This window comes from Falco cherrug, chromosome 1, assembly GCF_023634085.1.
Source record: "Falco cherrug isolate bFalChe1 chromosome 1, bFalChe1.pri, whole genome shotgun sequence".
Lineage (NCBI taxonomy): Eukaryota > Metazoa > Chordata > Aves > Falconiformes > Falconidae > Falco > Falco cherrug.
In genome coordinates, this window is record NC_073697.1 from 75,918,030 (window position 1) to 75,935,939 (window position 17,910).

The 17,910-nt window shown below is 41.5% G+C and overlaps 1 protein-coding gene across 4 annotated transcripts in view; it reads left to right on the forward strand.

The window, feature by feature from the left end:
* SNCA (synuclein alpha) overlaps positions 1 to 17,910 on the forward strand; it is a 77,773-nt gene that overhangs the window by 9,235 nt on the left and 50,628 nt on the right. For all 4 annotated transcript variants that reach the window (XM_055700749.1, XM_055700750.1, XM_055700751.1 and 1 more), the window contains exon 4: positions 8,370 to 8,515. In XM_055700749.1, coding sequence (XP_055556724.1) covers positions 8,370 to 8,515 — 146 coding nt within the window. The remainder of the gene's footprint in view (positions 1 to 8,369; positions 8,516 to 17,910) is intronic.

Sequence of the window (17,910 nt, forward strand, 5' to 3'; positions counted from 1 at the left end):
GAACCGCAGCCAGGCCTTTGCGGGTTGGAAGGGCGAGGCCAGCAGCGCGTCCCGGCGGCGGAGCGGGGGGTGCGCAGCGGGTCCCGCCCCCGCCGTGGGTGCCGCAGCCCAGCCGTGCGGTCGCTGCCCCGGTTGCGGGCTGGCTGCGGCGGGGCTGGCGGCGGCGCCACGGCGGTGCGGGCCGGCCTGCTGCGGGTGCCGCGCGGCGCCACGGCGGTGCGGGCCGGCCTGCTGCGGGTGCCGCGCCGGGGGCGGGAGGGGGGGGGGGGGGAAGCGGCTCGGCAGGGGGCGCTCCCCGCGCGGCTGGGTCGGCGCCCGCTGATTGGACGAGCCGGCAAGGGGCGGAGCCCGCCCCCGGCCGCGCGGGAGATTCGCAGCTGCGGGCGGGGCGGCCCTGTGAGGGGGCAGGCGGGGGCACCGCGGAGCCTGAAGGGGGCTCGGCCCCCGGGGCGGTGCGCGGCGCCCGGCCTCCGCCGGTGGGTCCCGGGGCGGTGCGCACACGCCAGCCCGGCAGGCCCAGGGTGTGTGCTGTGGCAGCAGGCCGCCGCAGGGGGCTGCACGAGGAACCTTCTGGAACCCTCTCAGCCACCTGGTATGAGGGCCTGGGTAGGGCAGAACGCAGGGTTAGACAGAAGAGGAGGGACCTGTGTAAGGCCCTCGGCAAGGGCACGGCAGCCAAGCTCTCAGCAAGGCCCACGTTAAGACCGGTGCTGAGAAGCAACAGCTGGCGAGTTGCAGCTGGTGACCCCTCCCAAGCAGGAGAGAGGCACCATCTGTGCCTCCACTCTTCAGGGAGCTGGCTGCCTCTGGGGCCCATCGGGGATGGCACCGGGCAGCTGGTGCCCATAGGACAGTCTTCAAGCTGTTACCCACCTACCCCCAACCTTTCCTACAGGCACAGATGATGTTGCAACCAGAAGCCAAAGGTAGAAGAAAGCAATTTCATGGCCCTGGGAGGCCCGCTGAAAGGCCCGGGAGCACAGGTAGTGTCTTCCTCAATCTTCCCAGTGATGGGGAGAGGGTTTGGAAGAAACAGGCATGCCCCAGACATCAATCCCTGGCTCCAGGGCCAGTGCCTCTGCCAGAACCTTGGTTTTTATAATCGTGGAGGAGTCCTTGAAACACAAGATACTCCAGGGCCTGATGGCATCCACCTGTCCTGATGAGGAAAATGAGTCTTTGCTCATAAGCTGACAGCACTGATGGAGAGGACTTTAAACCGGTACATCTGTGGCTGCAGGGAATTCCACCTGAACTTAATATCCAAGCACCACCTGTGCTCTTAGTGGGTCTTGATTCCAGCCTGACACTTGTTTCCAACAACACACAGTGTGGTTTTCGGGTAAGGTGTGCTTGCTGTGCCCGGACTCATGCTGCTAGTGTGGTGTGGGTGTGCCCCATCGCCACCACCGTTCCTGAAGGACTCTTGTGACTCATCAGCGTGTCCCACTGGAGTTGCTTGGGTGGGAGGATAGAAGGGAAATGGCTTGTAGGAAAGCAGATGATCTCAGTTTCGATAAACTGATTTGAATTTGTTGCAGTTGTGAGAGTTTTGAAATGTTTTTTGTAACTGCCTAATCTTTCAGTAGCAACAGCACTTTCAGACTTTGAAGTTAATGCTGGCTGGGTATGTATATTCACATTAGCATTTCTACACTGAAAAAGTGTAAATTTGCATTTTTAAATAGATTTTCAGGGATCATCTTTAGGTATGAACTGAAACCAGTAGCCAGTAATTTGTAGTAAATGGCAAAATGAATGGAGGTCTTTTTGGTCTCCACAGAGTGCAGGAAAGCCTCAGTGGACCATAGTGTATTGAACAGAACACGTAATTTTCTGCTGCAGAATATGGGATTTCTAGGGATGCGAAGAAAATGTCTGGTGAAGAAATTTAAGGTGGTTTTTCCCCTAAGAAATTAGAAAACAAACAAGTATGGGAGTAGAAAAGGATTTCTTCTTTCTGTTCTGTGTATAGCTTTTGTATCATTCACCTGTGTTCATGTAAGCCAATGCAAAGGATAAACAAGTGTAGGTACACCAAATGGCAGTACGTAATATCGCAACCCAAATAAATGGTGGAGGAGTCAGTCAAGAGTATTTTTAGTAACAAAACTGAACGGAACATCTATGATAGTCCCTCAGAGTTTAGCCTCAGGCTGAAAGTGCAGGCTGTTGTTAGGAGGTTTGAAATCCCAGCTTGTTAGACCTCAATTAAGAGAAATATTCGGAGGGATCATTACTGTAACCAGTAGAGGATTGCAGTAGAATGAGGTTTGAGGCACATTTATCTAATAACGTCACACATGGGATGATACAGATCATACAGAGGTGGGAATGGCAACTGACAGCACTAGCAAGCAAGTTAATAGAGGTGATGTTCACCAAGCTGAGCTGTGATAGAATAAAAGTCAATGGCGTTCGCACATGTGAAACTTGCTGAAGCACTGGGACTCTGTAGGAGGCTATCTTAGTGGGGAACTTCTTTTTGTTGTCCTGAGAAACAACTGACCTTGAATGCTGCAAGTATCCATCTTTATCTGATTGCACTATGTGTAGTGAAGACAGGAAATTTAAGTAGATGAAAATAATTTTTGACAGGTTTGGAAAGATGATAAATTTTGTTCTGGAAGGTGCAAAACAGGCTGTAAAGCCGAACATAAGGAGAGCACGTTACGTGCTGGGCCTGTGAATAGAAAATGCAGACATGTTACTGCAAATTTTAGGCAAAACAGTGGTGACTGCTCACCTACTTTAGGAAGTGGGTGACAGAAAGTGGAACACCCAAAGCTTGGGAATAATGGGTTCTGTGCCACAGTTTGCTTCCTTCTGCTCTAGTAAACTGTTTGAGAGGCGTTTGACTGTTGAATGAAAATGGAAAAATGAATAGAGGACATACATGTTGAAATGTGGCAGTGAGAAGAGAAGACAATACAAAATCCAGAGAGCATGGTTTCTAAAATGAAACATCATGGGTTTGGTAGTGTAAGACAGAGGAATTGCTTGGGCATATATTTTACAAATAAAAAACTTTAAAAAAATTTACTCTGTGAAGAGTGGTTCTGGCAAGCAGAGAAGGCAGGTAAAGCCAGATGTGGGTGCACTCTAGTGATGCTGTAAGACATAATATGAAGACACTGAGAAATGCTAGTGAAGTTGTCTTAGAAATCCAATCCATTTAAATCAATGCTTTTAAAGTTGATGTGAGAAGACTGCCTTTCAGGGCACTTGTAAAGACCTACTTGTCTCTTTCCACAGGACTAGGAGTTCGCCAGTTCTGGTGATCTTACGATGCGCCAGGGAGTTAATGTCATGTGAAACCTCAGGTGAAATAGTACACTTTATGTGAATAAAAATTATTCAAGAGGTTGGAGGCAGTCAAATGCAAGCTAGAGTCACAGATCAAAGTGAGTGTGTGTTCACAGTAGTGCAGTCAGTCCTTTCTTTCCTGTCTGAGCTCCAAGGTCTTGCTAGCTTTGCTGTTTTTGAGTAGTTTGTTGTTCAAAACCCTTTGCTGGTGAAGGGACTGGGAGCTGACACACGCTCAAGTGCTGAACAACTAAATAGGCTTTTTGGTCAGTTTGTTTTCAAACAGAGGAATACTAGACTGAGATATTTCTTGCTTTAAATAAAATGTGACCTGATTGTACCAAGTTTAGTAACACTGAGACACTGTAAAATGAGGATACCCGGTTGTGATTCACAGGAATACGGTGAGCCTGTTACTTGTCAGATCACCCTTTCTCAGAACTTCTGAAGATGAAGCAGTTCTGCTTATTGATTTGATGGGGTGTTAGCTGCATATCTGACTTGCCTCCCTAATTAACATGTCTACTGGCCTTTGACTGTAAATGCATAATTCATCCATCTTGCTTATCTCCTAGGGATAAGTGTCCAGAAATGTCCAGTATCAGAAATGAAATATTTACACTCCATGTCCTGAAAATCAAAGTAAAGCACTGGTTTGTACAAAAGATGAGGGCCAAAAAGCCCTTGATACATCAGCTATGTGTCCATTTCCTGAAGCTGAGTCAAGACACAATGTCCACAGTTATGAGACAGTCAAGTGTTTTGCTTAATTCTTTTATCTGATCATTCTTGTTCTTAATGTTCTTAGTAATTGGTATTCCTGTTGTGTTTGTTTTAACTCTGTTAGGTATCTTACGGTAAATTGTATGAATTAAGGAAACCCCAATGTATTTATGGCTTCTTTGTAAATTAATTCTTTTAAGTACCGAAGACAGCCTTATTGTCTGAAATTCATGTTCAAAGGTATATTTAGCGCAGTAAGAGTAATTTTATTAATTCAGAGAAATCCTGCCGTTTTCATCTATTGCTTTTTGAAATTGAAAGTAACTAGTTCTCATTAGGAATTGCTCCAGAGGTTTCACATTGATATCCTGTTACCCAGTTGCCTATAATAAGTAGGGAAAAGAAAGCTTTAATGATAGTAATTTTTGCACAGTGCTGTCATCAGTGTTCGAACTTCAATTTCAAAGTTAGCCTTGGCAGGGTCATTGTACACCATCCCAGGACCATTTACTGGAGTGGACAGTCTCTGCACGGATGGATAGATGTAATCTGGCCACAGCACAGCAGAACCGTGCAGAGGCTTGTTTACTCTGTTTCTCAGCACCATTATGCAAAGTAGGCATCAACTTTACAAAGACTTAATGGCTTAAGATCATTAAACAGCCTGGTATTCAGATTGATTTGACTCGTCTGTATCAACTCCCTGCATTTTTAACTGGTTTTGTTTCCCTGCTTAGTGTAAGTGATAAAATACATGAGACTGGAAACCTGTTTTGTTTTTAATTCTCCTCTCCCTGGGGTTTCAGAGCTGAAGGGTCACTAGGCTGGAGTTTATTTACACAGTCACTCTGGTAATAGGGACTTTGGTATTTAGGTATTCCTTAAGAGACATGAAAGAAGACTGTCTTTCTCTTGCTAATATGAGTGCTTTTGGGAATCTGTGCTGTGTAGACTTTTCTGGATTTATTTTCATGGCTCTGATTTCTGAAGCAGTGTATGAGAGAGCTTTCATGGTACCTCCTGCATCAGCTTGCTTATGCTATGTCGTGTGCTGGTTTTGGCTGGGGCAGAGTTAATTTTCTTTGCGGTAGCTAGGATGGTGCTGTGTTTTGGATTTGTGCTGGAAACAGTGTTGATAACACGAGGATGTTTCAGTCATTGCTGAGCAGCACCTGCACAGAGCCAAGGTCTTTTCTGCCACTCAGCCACCCCACCAGCGAGCAGGCTGGGGGAGCACAAGAATTCAGGAGGGGACACAGCTGGGACAGCTGACCCCAAGTGACCAAAGGGATGTCCCTGACCATATGATGCTGTCCTATTATTCAGAAATAAAACTAGGCAGGCGGTTGGCTGGGGGGGCTGCTGCTCAGAGACTGCCTGGGCATCAGTTGGTTGGTGGTGACCAACTCTTTTTGCATCACTTGTCTTTTCTGGGTTTTTTTAATCTTTCTTTGTTATTTTCCTTTCCATGATAATTTGTGATTGTTACTATTTCAATTATTAAACTGTTCTTAACTCAAACCACAACTTTTCTCACTTTCACCCTTCCAGTTCTCTTCCCCCCCACCCTGCTGAGAGGGGGAGTGAGTGCATGGCAGAGTGGTGCTTAGTTGCTGGTTGGGGTTAAACCATGACCAAACCAAGCAGCAATCTTAAAAGTAGTAACAAAAGCAGTATATTTATCAGGTATCTTGTTGTTGTGCTACTAGACAGGTTAGTGGCCTGATTCATTGCTTCTTTTGTTTTGTTTGCATGCCTTTCCTAGATTAATGTGTTTGTGGGAGGAGAAAACAGACTTCAGACAGAACCTTCCCAAAACACTTTAATTGTGGGAACAGCAGCCACTGGCTAGTCGCTCTTGGTAGGTGGTCATACTTGCCATGACAACGTAGTCTGAGAAATGTAGGTTTAATAATGGTATTGGGAATTAGAGGGTTTATATTGCAGCATCCACAGTGCACTCAATTTTACTTTTATGTCTTGATATTTTTCTTTTGACATGCAGCTTGTTAAGAACTTGAGATAATGAAACTGATTATGACTATTAACAATGAACATAGTGCAGCCATGCTTTATCCTTTTATCAGAAGGGGGGACTCTGCTGAAGAGCAGCTGAGCATGTGATCCTTTTCCAGCATTAAGCCTGCTGAATTTGTCTCTTTTAAATGTTCTGCTGTTCAATGTGTTTTGGAAAAGGGAGTTTTCAAAACAGTTTATGTCACTTCCATACAAAAAAAAAAAACCAAACCAGAAGAAAATATGTATGAAAAGAACACTGATTTATATATATATAGATATATTTTATCTTGGTTTTGTTTTCTTTTTTCCTACTCTCCCAGAACAGGAATAAGACAGAAGAAAAATAAAAAAGCAATACTGAAACTTACGGGAAAGACTTATCTGTTTTTCTTCAATTCTTTTAATTTCTTAGAGAATATCATCTTAAAATGTATTTTTGGAAGATGATAATCTTTTTACATAGTTCTGCTTGAGATTTCTTCTTGCCATTCTGAATAATATGAAAGTGTTAACAAGTTTCTGTCTCATAGTATTACTCTGTTTCTGAAGGACTGCATGCACAATCAGATCTTAACATTATTTGGAAGATATAACATGTTACTAGGATGCACACTTTAAGTTATGTGTTTGTAAGCACTAATGAAAAACTTAGTATATAAATTTTATCTGTAGAACCCAGAGCTTTTTGTAGTCTTTAGCTGGTAATAATCAAGTGGGGCATCTTACTAGATGTCTTTCTGCACTTGCTAGCATTATGTCAAACCTTCCCTGATGGCAACATTTGCTTTTCAGCAAAACCCACTTTTTTTTTTTTTTTTTTTCTCGAAAAAGTATGGCAATAGAGTACTGGATGGATACAATGAAATTTCTTGTGAATTTGTGTCTTATGAGCATGTGTAGGTTGGAAGGTATTTGGAACAGACTTTATTGTTTCTAGTTTCAGATAATGGTAGTCCTTTGTCCTGCTCTATAGTGAAAGCTCCTGGGTTTGGTCATAACAAAGGTAATACTCAGCTGGTTGCTAACTTTTCACCTTAAGTTAGTTAGAATGAGTGTTAAATGATCTGCCTCCATTTTCAGTCAGCAGGTGTTTATTATTTGGGTTTTTAATAAAAATCATGTACTAGGCACATTGTTTACCTTTCTAGCTTTTTCCTAATTGTTGTTATTTAATGTCAATCATAACAATGTATGCGGTGTGCCCTGTGATATGGACAGCTGATACTCTTTATGTAAGGAATTAAAGAAATTTAATTTATCCATAGAAAGTCCTCTCTTTGTGTCTCTGAAAGGGTGGCCTATCTGCCAAGCAGAATCCATCCCATGCTCGTAAAGGGTGCAGAGCTATGAATACATTTGATGGATCTGACTGCATTTGGGCTGGAGGACAGCGTAGCATTAGTTAGAATTACAAAATATGATCTGGATGGTTTTGAAGAGGAGTCCCTTGTTTAGTTGAGTAAAGGTGGGGTTTTTTTTCTGAAAATCTGGCTGTGTAACTTTTAGGGATGAAGTCATCCCTCCCATCTCTTTTCGTAGAGTGGTTGCACTACAGTGCAAGCTGCTGTCAGAAAGAGCCCTTGGGGATGGATGAGCAGAAAGAACCCAGTGATATTCTGAAAGGCAGAATGGCAACTGCTGATATATATGTGGGCTAAATGAGTTGTTTTTTCCCTGGAGCTTGGAAGTTAGCTGTTAATCCAGTTTGCTTTGGCATTCACCGTTTTTTTTTAGATTAGTATGTTATAGATGGATGCATCAGCAGTGGGGCAAAAATCTCAATCAGATAAAAGGTTGTATTTGAGATTATCTGGCTGAGCCACAGTAGCTCTGCTTTTTAATCAAGTATATTTAAAAAAATAAAAATAAAGGAATAATCAGTGGCTTTTGAGTCTAATGTAAACAAATCTTGTCTTCCATGCCCTGTAATGTGCAGCAGGTGTTTGGTGGATTAATTGGAATGCATTTCCAAACTGGGATATATTGAGTGCAATTGTTATACATTACACAGTAAGTTGGGTGTAATAATGGCCCTTAGGTAATGACTGTTCTTCCCTAAAGTACAGCTAGACATGAATGAAAATGTCAAACATCTTTCACATGAAAGAAATTGAGCTGCAGATAAGGTTTATTTTTACTTCTGCTGCTGCAGTGTTACCAGATGGATAGTCTCATTTCTTTAAGATCCGCTTGGGGTGCATAAAGGATAATGGCCTTACTGCTCTTCATGATGTTGGGCTCTCAGTGATAGATACGATTTTCTGAAAAACTTACAGGTCCCGGAGCCCTAAAGTGTTTTTCCATCTTCTGCTTTTCCTCAGTGGCTGAGAAGACCAAAGAGCAAGTGTCTAATGTTGGGGGAGCTGTGGTGACAGGAGTGACAGCAGTGGCCCAGAAGACGGTGGAAGGAGCAGGGAACATTGCTGCAGCCACTGGCTTGGTGAAGAAGGATCAGTTGGCCAAACAGGTTTGTTTATTTACAGCCTTTTCCAGAAGAAAAAATGAACTATGAGTGGTCTCCCTGAACTGGGGGTCAGATGCAGTGTCAGTGGTATTGAATGCGGGATGATTTGTGTTACGTTAAACAAATGAACAGCAAAGAAAATGTCTACTGTTTATGGCTTGTATTTTGAGTGACTTGCAGGATTTGGGAACTTGAGTAGGATTGGGCATGGAACTTTGCTATTCTGAAAAGTCTTCGCAAATTTGGGTCATGGTTTAAAGTGTGATCTAGTGGCGATTCTGAACTCAGCAGCCTCTAGTGAGGGCCAGCAGCTGTAGGATGGCTGTACAGTTTCATGGAAAGATAACTATTTTTACAAATAACTCAGCATTGAAAAGCAACCTGCTTAATCTGAAAGGTCAAACAGCAAATCTCAGGTTTACGATTTGTATCCTCTGCAGATGAACGAGCCAGAAGGGTGTGTGCACCAGTCCACTAACTGGTTAGATACATTGCATCTAAAGTCAAGATTTAGCAGGAGAGTTTTTTCTGTTAATACAGTGACACTAACTCAAAAATGCCTCCAAACTGTTCTGAACTCTTCAGATTAACTTTGCTCTAGCTCATGCCATAAAGCACTCTGTAGATGTTTTTATTCCAGCACTGAAGTGAACATGAAGTATTTGCACAATATCAAGTGTTACTACAGTTTTGTTGCTGATACGCTGCAGTTACAGTCTTCCACTTGCACTTGGTGAACAGTGACTACAGATAGCTGGTGGGAATGATGCTTTCCAAAATGTGTATAGTGTTGTTCAGAGGCAAAAGTAACCTAGAAGAGACAAGCGCTTCCTTTTGTGCTGTTTTGTGTGTGAACATTTAAGTATTATAAAACAGTAGGATTATGAAGAATATTAGTATTTGCACAAAAATGTGGGCGCAATGGATTTAGCATGAAGAAGTTCTATGGTTTATCTTATTTCCAGTCCAGAGGAGCTGGTAAAATTGAATCCTTAAGAAGTCTTCCTTGTCCTTATCTGTTATTGAGGTATATTCCTGTCTGTCTGACAAATCCTATTGGTGCTTTAGTTTGGAAGGAAAAAAGGGTTGTTAGGTTGTGGTAGGCATTCAGTCAACTGTGGTGAATTGATCTTGAAAACATCTCACAAGCAGTTTTGTTCTTTTTCAAAGCAGTTTTCCTGGGAGGGTTTTTAGTCCTATTTTGTTCAGCTATAAGTAAAATGTTGCTTTTGATATGGCCATGATCCTTTGTATAAGCTATACTGTGGATTTACAAAATGAAGTTTAAATGCACTGCCAGGGGAATACATGAGTATGGCATGGCCAGAGTAGTCCATACCCTGCTAAAGCTCTTTCATAGTTTTGTGCTGAGAATATTCTTTTCATAGCTTTTCAAACACAGCGTCATGAGGATAATCATTGCTGTATTATGCAATTACCTACTTCAGTATTGACCATATCTAATATTTGTTATCTTAATATTAATATATATGTATAGATCCTTATAATTATAAAGTATGAAGCAAATCTCTGACTTTCTGCTGACTTTAATTATGTTCTGTATATTGTAAAGCTTAAATATGAGTCATGATGGCTGTAACAGAATAAAATCACATCTGTGAAATGAAAGAATGTCCATAATGTACATGCATATGATTCCACAGTCCTATAAATAGCATCATTATTTGGAACTGGTGCTTTGTTCTTTAGACACACAAAATCATTCATTTGATTCTTGGTACTGGCCTTTTTTGGACTGGGATACTTGGTCATCTATGCAGTATGGCCATCTACCTGATTAGTATCTGTGGCTCACAGACTGCTCTGCACCCTGTCTCTTACTGGTTTTGCAAGTGATGAGTAGCCATTTCAAAAATGTTAACATCAAAATTGAATCACGTAAAGGTATCCTAAAACCTAGTATTTTTTGCATTCCTGTGCAGTTCAGAGGCACATGAGATGTTTTTCATGGATTTTCCAGGTAAACTGGCGGTTGGGTGGGGTCCAGGTGTGGGCATTCAGAATACCAGTGGGGAAACAGGGTGAGCCTTGCTGAAATAAGAGAAGGTGCCAACCAGGCATATGATTGAAATAACAATGTAACTTTGTGTATTTTATCTCTGTAAGGTTACATCTTTGAAGGCTGTGATATCTTTAGTCTACTCTAAACTGGGAATAAGAGACCACGATGAGCAAATTTATTCCTTGAGCTTCAGCATGACTAGCCAATGCCTTTGGCAGGTTATTCTTCCTGTGGGCATCTATTTGGAGTCGTTCTAAAGCAAATGTCTGTATATCCCACGTGCAAGATAAACACTTAACTTGCTTTCATAGTGTAAGCAAGTCATGGGATTTGATAGGGAATTGTAAATGAAGCTTGTCCATTGAAAGTGGATAGAAGCATGATTACAGATACAGACAGCTGACAGGCAATAGCAAATAATCTGTTGTTTTAGTTGGCTTCTAAATTTGTGGCAAATTATTTCTTCCAGTTCACATGGACCTGCGTAATCAAGTCCAAATCCTCCAACTGAATGTAGCAAAGTGACCTCCTGAGGCCCCTCCCAACCTGAGTTATTCCTCTGAACTGCTATAAACTCAACCTCCACACTGCTGGAGGAGTTCACTTATTTGCCATCAATTACAGGGTCAGGGACTGTGAAATAAATACAGAATCATACAATGTCTCAAGCGCGAAGGGACCCACAAGGATCATCAAGTCCAAGTCCCTGCACCTTGCTGGGATCAGCTGCTTCCAAATGTGTCTGGAAGCCTATCTGGGATCTGTTACTAATGATCTGCTCACCTGTGTGACAGCCTGCAGTCTTGCATGGTAACTGGCATTTTTCTTGTGCCGTGATGGAAATCTGGTTATGACTTTCAGCTAGCTGAAAGCACTCATGTTTCTTTATCTGTGGATACAACGATATTTAGGCAAAGGAAATTACTAAGCAGATTTTTGGTAAAATGCCTTCTCAAGAAGCTTGTCTAAGATTGCCTAGTGCAGCCTTTAATACTGATGTGCTTTGAACCATGAAGCACAGGTTTAACCATGCAGCTGAGGCCAGGCTGGAGGGCTGCTGTCACACCACGCTGTCACCTCCCCACCCCACAGCCGGTGTAAGCAGGCAGTGCAGAGTGACAGCTGAGACGGGTGAATGAGAAGGCTGACTTGATAGTGCCCATGTGAGGACTCGCCAGGGGATTTATGCTTTGGCAGAAACTCACTGCTTAACACAGCAAGGGTAGTGGCAGTTAGCAGGCTTGAATTAATAATAAAAGGGTTCACATACTGCAAGCAGCATTTTAATAAATGCAAAACAACTCTGAGGATTATTTAGATTCCAGAACTTCTTTCGTATGTTGCCAGCATGCATGTACTCACAAATTATTTCTAATGCATACTAGCATTTAGCATACAGCCGATTAAAAATGGGCTAACTCTTCATAAACTAGTTGTAAATTTGAGCCTAATTTTAAAAACTGGCTCATAATAATACTGTTATTTTAAACACTGGGACTCTTTCTGGAAGCAGAAAATACATTGCTTCTCTCCTTCATGCTTTCTCCTCTCTGTTAAGAGAAGGTGATAAGCTGAGGTAGTGGGTTATACAGATGAAACATTTCTTTTGAATTTATTCTGTCCCTGTGTATGTTTTATTTCTGTGTACAGCGTGAGTGTGCTTCTAAATTAATGGAGTTTAAAAAATATATATTAATGATGATTGCATTTGCTGTAGGAATGAGCATGGTTTCTTCCTGAGTTAAGAAAGCTGTGAAATCATTTGAATATTATACCTTCAGCTCAGCATGAACATATACATGTTCATATGGAGGCATACTAGCTAGTGACTGTCTAGTATATAGCACTGCCTGAGAAGAAAATACGGATTACAAAGTTTATTATTTTGAGCTAGGTAATTCACTCGTTGAAGTTCTTAACCTCACTAAATTAATGTCATTTGGTTCTCTAGCCTCTCAAGAATAAATCAGTTGGTAAGTTCTATGATTTCCATGATGAGTAACTTCATGCTATTCTAGCACCAAAATCCCCAGTAGGCTGAAACCTCGAAGTACTTTGAGTACCATGCGAAGATCTTACTAAAGTAAATAGAGTAGCCGGTCTTGCCCTTGCCAAGTCTGGGATCTATATGGTTTGTGTTTGGTATCTATATGTCCTAAATCCTTTTTCTTTCTATAGCGTCTCTTAATTTAACAAGGTTACGGTAAATAGTAGTGTAAATACAAACATAAAATTACAGCAGTAGATAACACGCAGGTAGATCATATCCTTACAGAGCACGTAATATAGCTCATTGGTTTAATTACCAAGCTTTCAGAGGAAAAGACAGCCATGAGTGGGAAGACTGTCAATTTAGGCGTCAGGCATTGTTTTCCATAGACAGTATTATTTAACTTAAATGCCTTGCTCATTGCATTTAATATGAAAATTAATATAGACTAATGGAAGTGATACAGAAAGCAACTTTAGTATATCTCCCCTGCCCCGCCTCTATTTCCTGAGACTTCTTAGAATTCAAACACTGTTCTATCATGAACATGCGGTGCAGTGGACCCCACAGGTGTAGAACATTTCTTGTCTTAATGCTTTTCTTGTCCAGAATAGCTAGTTTTATGAGCAGCTGAATTTGTCCATGGAGCATTATACATCGCTTAGAGCCAGGGTGAATCCACTTTGGGGATTCACTATAATATACCAATGTGTAGGAGCCTTTTTCATCCTTTTTACAGGGAAGCACCATGAGACATTATGCACTGCTGAGAATAAAGACATGATGAAACACCTTTTAATTTCGATGAGAGCAACTCAGTTTTGATTAAGACATCAAGTATCACAATGTACTCCAGCCAGCTATTACTTGTTCATTTGGGCAATCTTACTGGGAGAAGGGATGCCAGCCCTGTAAGTGCCTCTGAAAATTTGTGTCTCTTTCAGTGGCAGAATGGAGGTTTCTTTTCTGCTTTGTTAAACACCTGGTTTTGAAATGCAAGAATCTTTCCAAGATTTCTGTTTTGTCTTGTTGCAAATTAAGATTGCTCAGTGTTTGAAAGTTTTAATTACCTACCACTTGTACTTTTTTTTTCTAAAAAGCAGAATATGAAATCTTTAGGTTTTGCACTTTACAGTTTGATTTAAAAAAAAAATGCAGAGATCAGTTTAGAAATCCTTCTGTAGAAATCTTACATAGAAATAGGTAGAAACTTAGGATTGACATTTGATTTTTACTGAAGTTATCTTGGGTAGCAGTCCCCAAAGTTTAAATGCCTGACATTTAAGTTCCCTTCACTGTTTCAGTAGTCCCCTTGCTACCTGCATACAATATCAATGCCTTGCTTAGTACTTGAAAAAGCAATTTCTCATTTTGTCTCTGTTTATCTTTTTGAGATATATTTTGCATATTTTTGTTTCCTGTGGTGCCATAATTCTGACGTGCCACATTGTGGTTTAACCCTGACTGGCAACTAAGTACCATGCAGCCACTTCACTGATGGCCACCTGCCCACGCCCCAGAACGGCAGCCCCCAAAACCAGGACACACATGGAAAATTCTTGAAACTTTTAAGATGCTTTTTTTCAGTGTATTTTTTTTTTGTAAATAAGGTTCTGGAAATAGCTGCAATAATGGCAAAATTTGGGTTTAGGTGGAACCATGCATTTGGATAGAATATGAATATCTCCTAGTTTTCTGACCATCAGTATACTGTACAGGACACTCAGCTCATTCAAGGATCACTGTTCCCCATCTTCTTTCCAGTCTAGGTGAGTCGATCTTGAAAAGCTTAGCTCAAAAACACAAAGGAAAAACTATGGAGGAGAGAGCCAATTTCCTTCTTCAGAAAGGGAATTAGGGAGTTTTTCCACCTTGCCATTACACTTTATGCTATTAGCCAGCTGAAGTCTCAAAAGGCTAATAGTCCCCAGCAAAAAGCAGGACAATCACTGTGAGTTGCATGAGACTTAAACTGTTTTTCTTTTCTTGGAATAAGCAGGTGTGTTCATCTCCCCTAGAGTTTATTACGAGGAAAAAGTCAAAGCTTGAATTAAGTGAAGAAACTTTAGTAACATTCTGGAGTTGATGCTTTTCAGTAGACACTGTAGAGCAAGCAGGCTGCAGGGGTGCAGCAGTATCTAGTTACCCTCCTCAGCTACTTGTTGAAGTTTATGGCTTTAATAGAAGGTCACAGTAGAGAATGGGTAAGTTTATGATTAAATATATGTAATCTAGATGTCTAGCAAGCCTGCTGAGCAGCCAGAGGTCTAGCCCTCTACACTTGAGCCAAGCAGTGCCAGTTCTGCCTTGCAGTGCAATGCAGAGGGGTGGGATTTTTGGTGGTTCAGGGTGAGCCTGACCATGGTTGTGATGTGATACTAGATCTGTAGGAGCAATTACAGCAGTGGTTTGGAAAGCTTGCATACTGTGGTTTCTGGTAGGGGAACTAGTAGACAATAAATCTTCCTCAAGGAAGCCAAAGTGTTTTGGTGATTTGTAGGAGAAGGCCTGCTCAGGTAGTCACAACTGGACATCAGTCAGACAATACTTGTTTTCAGATTTCTGTTTAAATCGTAACATATGAAGAACCCATAGTCTGAGATAGGTTTTACTTTTCCCCTTACTGTTTTATTTCTTGAACTATGCATAATGTGTCAGAGATGCTCCAAAACATAAAGGATATTTAGCAGCAATTAGCGGTTTCCTTTTTTCATGTATGTAGATGGATTGGGAGTGAATGAATGAGGAGAGAGATTCCCTGTTAGGGAACCCATGTATCTCAGGAGCTAAATCACAGAAGACCTCTCTTAAGAGAAGGCAGTTGTTAGCTGTTTCTTTGAATTTGTGACAGAATTGGGACTGTCACTGACATATCTCTTTGATTGTGGTGTAGCTGAACTGATTTATTTTGGTAGGGCCTTTCTTACTGGTCTCGGAATTAATGATGGTGTATTGTATTAAAACATCTGTAACAAATCAGTTCTGTAAATCTAATCCATGTTCTTGAAACAGGAACCTCTGATTCATTATAAATCATAAGGTGCCCATAGGCAGGTGATACCAAGGTTTTGAATCTGCTTTATGTAGGCAGTCAAATCTCCCCCTGGTGACAGTGCACATGGTTTTTTGGATGGGAAAGCTCAGGAATAGTCTTAGGTTGTACAGAGGCACAAATGTCAGTAGACTTGTGAAATTGCATTATGATCCTGTATGAATGCTCTGTGTTGGAATGCAAGTGGCTTTGAGTCAATGATTCGTGACTTGTTGCCAAAATAAATTCAACAGTTACGGTTGAAGCGATTTAATGCAGTTTCATTAACAGAGTTCTGTTTTCATTTGGTGTTTCCACATGGGCAGATCCTACATGTATAGCTTAGTACATGTTGATACTGTGTAACAGCTCTGTGAAGAACAGTACAAAGTGCTTGAAGCAGACTCAATGTTGACAAGTGATTTTATTTGGTGAAATGTGCTAATGATGCCCACAGAAAACAGGTTGATAAATAGGAAGGCCACAGAAATCACAAAGCCAGCAAGGAAATCCCATGCTTCATTTCTGCTTTTGTTCTGCTTTATGATAAGATCTCAACTGTCACTTCCTTCTCAGCAAGTATGTGCATGTTCATGTAGCACTTCTGGACATGAGTAGCTTAATTTTATTTCACTCTGAACACCGCTATTTGAAATATTTAAAATTAGGCTAGGCAAGATAGAGATGTATATGCACAGAAAATAACAATCCTTGGGGGGGGGGGGGGGGGGGAACAGGTGGAGTTTCTGTGTTGAAGTGCTGAGAGCATTTTTGAATTGCAACCTGTGCTTGGCCTCCCTGGTTAGCAGAGAAAATGCCGGCTGTGGGGCATGTCGTCAGTGTTTTTTTTTTCTCAGAGGGCAAAATAGCAATATATAAAGGAAGACCATGTTTTCTGTGTCAGAGCATTTCTGTGCTTTGACATCTCTGACTTAAGCAGGACTTGACTTGAGTCACAAGGGAAGAAAATGTGTGTGATAGTATCTAAATATCCTGGACGTTATTGCTCTTCATTAATTCAGGAACAAATATGATTTTAATGTAAAGGTCTTGTGAGTTTTCCTGGTTTCCTAATGGCTTTCATGCTGTGAGATAACATTTTAGTGCAGATTGATGTTCTGAGTCTACTTCCTGCTTCTGCTGCTTCTTCTTCTTCTTCACTATTTCTGGCCATAATGTATTCCTAATTACCTGTGAAGGAATTAAGTTGAGGAGCTTTTTGAGTGGCATCATATTGCTCTTTGTTTTCTAGCAATTTCTCAACCACAGATTTAGTTTTGACCCTGGAGAAATAAAGTACCTCCATCCTTAAACTGAACGTGTCTGTCTCCCTTGGTCTCCAAGAACAAGAATTGTTTGCTAACTGATAGAAGGGTGAATACAGTGTTCACTGGGAGTTGTTCATATGTTGTGATAATGAGATAATGTTTGTAACATTTACAAAGAGCAGAACACATTTTTTTTTTTTTTCATTTCTTTAACTGGTGAGGGAGAAGCAAAAGACGCTTCCCATCCTTTTACCAGGAGACTGACTTTTGTGTTTATTATTATAAGGGTTTGCTTCTCTGCAGTCTATGCTCTTTCTTCCATCTTGTGTTCTTTACTCCAGTCTCTCTTCCACATCCCATATCCTACATCTCCAATTTCTTTAACTAACCCAGTATGCCCCCATAGCATATTCCAGGCTGCTGTGTTTGTCTCCCCAGTGGATTGTACGGTTATTGCATTATGCAAGTCTCCCAGGCTAGCGTGGGACCAGTTCTGGTTCAGTGTCCCAGTCTTTCCTATGCATCCATCTGTGGGGTTTCATGCACTACTCACAGAAATGTAATTTTTTTCCCCCTGCTCTAAATAGTTGCCAATCCCATGTTAAATATTCAGGAAGGTGCTGCTTGCTAAGAGGAGTATGTTTTAAGTTTGGGGGTGATTCATATTCATGCCAACTATTCCTGTTCTTGCCCACTGTTGCGCAAAAGATTTGGCTGTTTCAGATGGGAAATAGTTTTATGTAACCCATGATAGTTGGGCAAACTTAATAGTGGCATTTTTGTGCAACTCAAGGTACAGGTTTTATAAGCTTGCAGACATTACTGGGTTACAGTAATTGTGTCCTTAGCATCTTCTGCCATGTTTCAGTGTTCCTTTCCTCGCTGGCCAAGATGAAGTGTGTAAGCCTTGGAAGGTAAGGAGCTTATATGTGATTTATTTAGTGCCTATCTGGAAGTAATTATCTCGAGGATCTGGGTTGATAGCTATTGCCATTTGCCGATATTGTAGAAGCCAAACACTGCAGCTGGCAAGGTTTTTTAAGCTAGCAATGAAAGTTTATGGTGCTGGAGTGACATTTTGGCAAA